At 42.2% G+C, this 5,345-nt stretch overlaps 1 protein-coding gene across 1 annotated transcript; it reads left to right on the plus strand.

Moving 5' to 3' along the window:
• LOC105767082 (uncharacterized) lies at nt 1–4,596 on the plus strand. Its single transcript, XM_012586607.1, has 10 exons — nt 1–190; nt 340–521; nt 588–1,596; nt 1,644–1,868; nt 1,961–2,108; nt 2,352–2,487; nt 2,593–3,005; nt 3,165–3,418; nt 3,530–3,734; nt 3,879–4,596. Exons 1-10 carry the CDS (start codon nt 1–3, stop codon nt 4,594–4,596), a joined length of 3,480 nt encoding a protein of 1,159 aa, XP_012442061.1.
• The last annotated feature ends 749 nt before the right edge of the window (nt 4,597–5,345 follow it).

Consider the following 5,345-nt stretch of genomic DNA (forward strand, 5'->3'; position numbering starts at 1 on the left):
ATGTCATACAGGGAACTATATCGGAACTTGTTCGATGCACATGTAGTTTCCCCTTTCTATTTAAAGCCCTTGCAACCCCCGTATCCCAAATGGTACGATGCGAATGCACAGTGCGACTATCATGTGGGAATAACAGGGCATTCCATAGAAAACTGTACGGCCTTTAAGAAGTTGGTTGAAAGGCTCATTGGTATGGGTGTCGTTAAATTTGATGACTCGACCAAGGCAGAAAACTCATTACCAAATCACACCGATAGTGGGGTAAATATGTTGAGCAGAAGCCTAAGAATTAAGGCAGACTTCGTGGATGTAAAAACTCCTTTGAGCTGGGTCTGGAAGGAGATGGTGAAAGGGGGCTGATCGTTTCAGAAGGAGATCACGAACAGAGGAGGAACTACTGTGAGTTCCATCATGAAATGGGGCATGAAATCCAGGAGTGTGCGGAGTTTAGAACCATGGTTCAATGTATGATGGACAATAAGGAGATGGAATTCTGTGAAGGAGTTCAGGAGGAGAGTCATGTGTGTGCGTTAGAGTCGACATCGAAAATTCAAAAGGCTAACTATCCTGTGGTCATCATCTCGTAGCCTAAGAATAGTGAGGCTGGAGCACGAGTAACACAAAAGGTTATCATTCAAAAATCGGCCGTGTTTGCTTATAAGGACAACAAGAAGGTTCCCTGGAATTACGATTGTAATGTGACAATTTCAGGGAAAGAGGATGTAATCAGTAAGATGGATCAGGATGAGGGTTCCTGTACTCATAGTGGAAAACGCTACGATCAGGTAAAAACTCGAGTAGAGCCAACAAAAGATGAAGTTTCAACTGAAAAGAAGGGGAACATGGTTGAACCCAAATTATTGGTTAATGAGCCAGTAAGAGAGGAAGAAGCTAGGGAGTTTCTAAAATTTCTAAAGCATAGCGAGTACAGCGTTGTGGAACAGTTGCACAAACAACTAGCTCGCATATCCGTGTTAGCTTTACTTCTGAGCTCGGAGGGGCATCGAAATGCACTGTTGAAAGTACTAAATGAAACCTATGTGGCCGATGATATTTATGTCAACAAACTGGATCGACTGGTCAGTAATATAAGTGCCGATAACTTCATCTTTTTCAATGATGACGAAATACCACCTGGAGGTATGGGTTCTACTAGAGCTTTGCACATCACTACTAGGTGCAAAGGGTACATATTACCGGGAGTTCTGGTAGATAATGGATCGGCATTGAATGTATTGCCCCTGTCCACACTCAATAGGCTACCTGTGGATAGTTCTCATATGAAGTCGTGCCAGAATGTAGTGAGGGCATTTGATGGCACTGAAAAGAGGGTCATAGGAAGAATTGGCATACCTTTGTTGATTGGCCCAATTATCTACGAGGTGGACTTCCTGGTGATGGACATTAGGCCTTTGTACAGTTGTCTATTAGAAAGGCCATGGATACATTCAGCAGGAGCGGTACCATCATCGTTACATCAAAAGCTGAAGCTGGTGTTGGAAGGACGACTAATGATAATAAACGCTGAAGAGGATATTATTGCAATGGTAGCTAATGATACACCGTTTTTGGAGACCAGCGAGGATGCAATTGAATGTTCTTTCTGATCTTTAAAGTTCGTAAATGCTACATTTGTCCCCGAGGGAAACAAGATCCCGAAGCCCAGAATATCAAAGACTACAAAGATGGGTCTACAGTTGACAGTGGGAAAAGGAGCTTTTTCGAGGAAAGGATTGGGGAGATATCTTTAGGGTCGAGTCGAAGCCCAGTGTTGAAGAACAAGCACGACCATTTTGGCTTAGGTTACAAGCCAGATTTTAAGCAAATGAGGATGGAGCGAGAAAAGAAGCAAATGAGAAGAAGAGCTCGTTTGACAAGAGATGAAGTCAAATGGGAACCTATGACTTTTCCCCACCTATACAAAACTTTTTTATCGGGAGGATTCATTCATCATAAGCAGGAAGTCTAGGAGGTAGAAGTATTCATGCCGTATGTGAGGAATCATCGGAGGGAGGAACTTTGTGGGATATCCACCCTTGCGAACCAGGAAGTGTGCGAAACAATTGGACTGCAAAAGAGATACCTATAGTTTTTAGGGCTTCCTCAGAGTAATGTCCAGAACACCCTTATTGCTTTTAGCCTAGAGGCAATAAGGATTCCTTTGTGAAATAGGCTCATGTCCAAACATCGTTACTTTAATAAAGTGCATCGCTGCAAGTATTTCTGAGCAAATTTTTTCCTTTTTATATGAGTAGGGGTTTTGAATTTTCTTCTTATTCTTGCATCTCATTCATGACCATATTGCACAAGTAGTTATTCCTGAATCCATATTGTTTTTATACCTATAACAGGTCCCTTGATATCAATGATACGAATGTCGCTCTTACAAATTCAGAATCTCCTTTTGAACGAAACATGTGTTTAGAGGGGTCACAGGATTTTGAAGATGGCGAAGACGGTGGTTTGTCTCCTAATTTGTTGAAGATGGTAGAACGGGCCGAGAAACAAATCCTACCTCACAAGGAGTCAATAGAAATTGTGAGCTTGGAGGAAGGAAAAGAGATGAAGATCAGATCTGATATCTCTGCAAAGACAAGACAAGACCTCATCAGACTACTCCGGGAATTCAAAAATATCTTTGCATGGTCATACCAAGATATGCCTGGGTTAAGTACTGACATTGTAGTCCATCCCCTTCTCATAAGAGAAGATTGTAAGCCAGTACAGCAAAAGCTCAGAAGGATGAGGCCTGATATCTTGTTAAAGATAAAAGAGGAGGTCCAGAAGCAGTTTGATGCCGGATTTCTGCAAGAGGTCAAGTATTCTGAGTGGGTGGCCAACATTGTACCAGTTCCAAAGAAAGATGGGAAAGTACGAATGTGTGTAGATTACTGGGATTTGAACAAGGCTAGTCCAAAAGACAACTTCCCATTACCCCACATCGACACATTGGTAGATAATACGGCAGGCTATTCATTATTTTCTTTCATGGATGGTTTTTCAGGGTACAATTAGATAAAGATGCATCCTGAGGACATGAGAAAGACTACGTTCATTACGTTATGGGGGTCGTTTTGTTATAAAGTGATGCCGTTTAGATTAAAGAATGCGGGAGCGACATACCAAAGAGCCATGGTAGCCTTGTTCCATGATATGATGCACAGGGAGATCGAGGTTTATGTTGACGATATGATCGCGAAATCCAGAACGGAGGAGGAACATGTGCAGGTCTTGAGAAAATTATTCTTAAGATTGAGAAAGTTCCAGCTCAAGCTTAATCCAGCGAAATGCACTTTTGGGGCCAGGTCAGGAAAATTGCTAGGCTTCGTAGTCAGTGAAAAGGGAATTGAGATTGACCTAGACAAAGTGAAGGCAATTCGAGATTTACCTCCACCTTGCACCCAGAAAGAAGTTCGAGGTTTCTTAGGAAGACTAAATTACAGTGCTAGGTTCATTTCACAATTAACCGGGAAATGTGACCCAATATTTCGTCTTCTGAAGAAACATAATCCTGGTACTTGGGATGAAGAATGCGAAGAAGCCTTTAACAAGGTGAAACAATCTTTGTCTAGTACTCCAGTGCTGTCACCACCTAGCCCGGATAGGCCGCTGATATTGCATCTGGCAGTGTTTGATAATTCCATGGGGTGTGTGCTAGGTCACCATGATGAAACGGGAAGGAAGGAAAGGGCGATATATTACCTCAGTAAGAAATTCACTGACTGTGAAATGAGGTATTCGCCTATTGAGAAGTTGTGTTGTGCCTTGATTTGGACAACTCGGAGATTAAGGCAGTACATGTTATACCACACGACTTGGCTAATTTCAAAGTTAGACCCGTTAAAGTATATGATGGAGTCAACTGCTTTGAATGGGAGGATGGCCCGGTGGCAGATCTTATTGTCTGAATTCGATATAGTCTATGTGAGTCAAAAAGCTGTAAAAGGGAGCGCAATAGCTGACTTTCTGGCTAGTAGGGCTTTGGAAGATTACGAACCATTAAGTTTCTATTTTCCGAATGAAGACTTGTTGTATGTAGCCATTACTGAAGAAAATCCCCAAGAAGGTCACAGTTGGAAGCTAAACTTTGATGGAGCCTCGAACGCTGTGGGCAATGGAATTGGGGCAGTCTTAGTATCCCCGAATGGTGATCATTATCCTTTCACTTGCAAATTGGATTTTGATTGTACAAACAACATGGCAGAATACAAAGCGTGCATCATGGGTATTCGTACAGCTATAGAGCGAAGAATCAAAGTGTTAGAGGTCTATGGAGAGTCGGCATTGGTGATATACCAGCTTAAAGGTGAATGGGAAACGAAAGATCCCAAATTAGTCAGTTATCGAAAGTTGGTCCTTGAATTGATTAAAGAGTTTGAGGACATTACTTTTCGCTATCTCCCGCGAGACAAAAACCAGATGGCCGACGCACTGGCTACTCTAGCCTCTATGATCAAGGTGAACAGACAAGAGGACATGAAGCCTATCCAAATGAGTATCTATGAAAACCCGGCTCATTGTTACAATATCGAAGAAGGAGAAATCGATGATAACCCTTGGTATCAAGATATACTACGATATGTAAAAAAATCGTGAGTATCCTGGCCAAGCAATGGAGAATGAAAGGAGAACCCTGAGAAGGCTAGACATTGATTGCGTCTTAGATGGGGAGATCTTATACAAGAGGGGAAAAGATCAGGTACTGTTAAGATGTGTGGACGCCGTGGAAGCAAAGAAAATCTTGGAGGAAGTCCATGAGGGCATCTGTGGAACGTATGCCAGTGGGTTCACAATGGTAGACAGATTATGAGATTCGGGTATTACTGGTCCACCATGGAAGGGGATTGCATCAATTATTCCAAAAAGTGCCATAAATGTCAAATTTATGGTGATAAAATGCATGCACCTCCTTCGCCTCTTCATGTCATGACTTCTACATGGCCTTTCTCTATGTGGGGTATGGATGTCATCGGGCCAATATCGCCGAAGGCTTCAAATGGGCATCGTTTCATATTTGTGGTTATTGACTACTTCACCAAATGGGTAGAAGCTGTTTCGTATGCTAACGTTACAAATTCATCAGTCAGTAAGTTCTTGAAAAGAGAGATCATATGTCGATATGGAATGCCTGAAAGAATCATATCCGACAATGTGTTGAACTTGAACAACGGCTCAATAGCAGAAGTTTGCAGTCAATTCAAGATCAGACATCACAATTCATCGCCGTATCGCCCAAAAATGAATGGTGCAGTGGAAGCGGCCAATAAAAATATAAAGAAGATTGTGGGGAAAATGACCGAGACTTACAGGGATTGGCATGAGAAATTACCGTTTGCTCTCCTTGC

Source organism: Gossypium raimondii, chromosome 5 (genome assembly GCF_025698545.1).
Source record: "Gossypium raimondii isolate GPD5lz chromosome 5, ASM2569854v1, whole genome shotgun sequence".
NCBI lineage: Eukaryota > Viridiplantae > Streptophyta > Magnoliopsida > Malvales > Malvaceae > Gossypium > Gossypium raimondii.

What these genes read in the sequence shown, in the direction of transcription:
- LOC105767082 (XM_012586607.1), top strand. Translation starts at nt 1, where the DNA reads ATGTCATACAGGGAACTATATCGGAACTTGTTCGATGCACATGTAGTT. An exon ending in CAGCGAGGATGCAATTGAAT is followed by an intron (nt 1,597 to 1,643) that starts GTTCTTTCTGAT and finishes TTTGTCCCCGAG; the next exon opens with GGAAACAAGATCCCGAAGCC. An exon ending in TTCACTGACTGTGAAATGAG is followed by an intron (nt 3,735 to 3,878) that starts GTATTCGCCTAT and finishes TTTGAATGGGAG; the next exon opens with GATGGCCCGGTGGCAGATCT.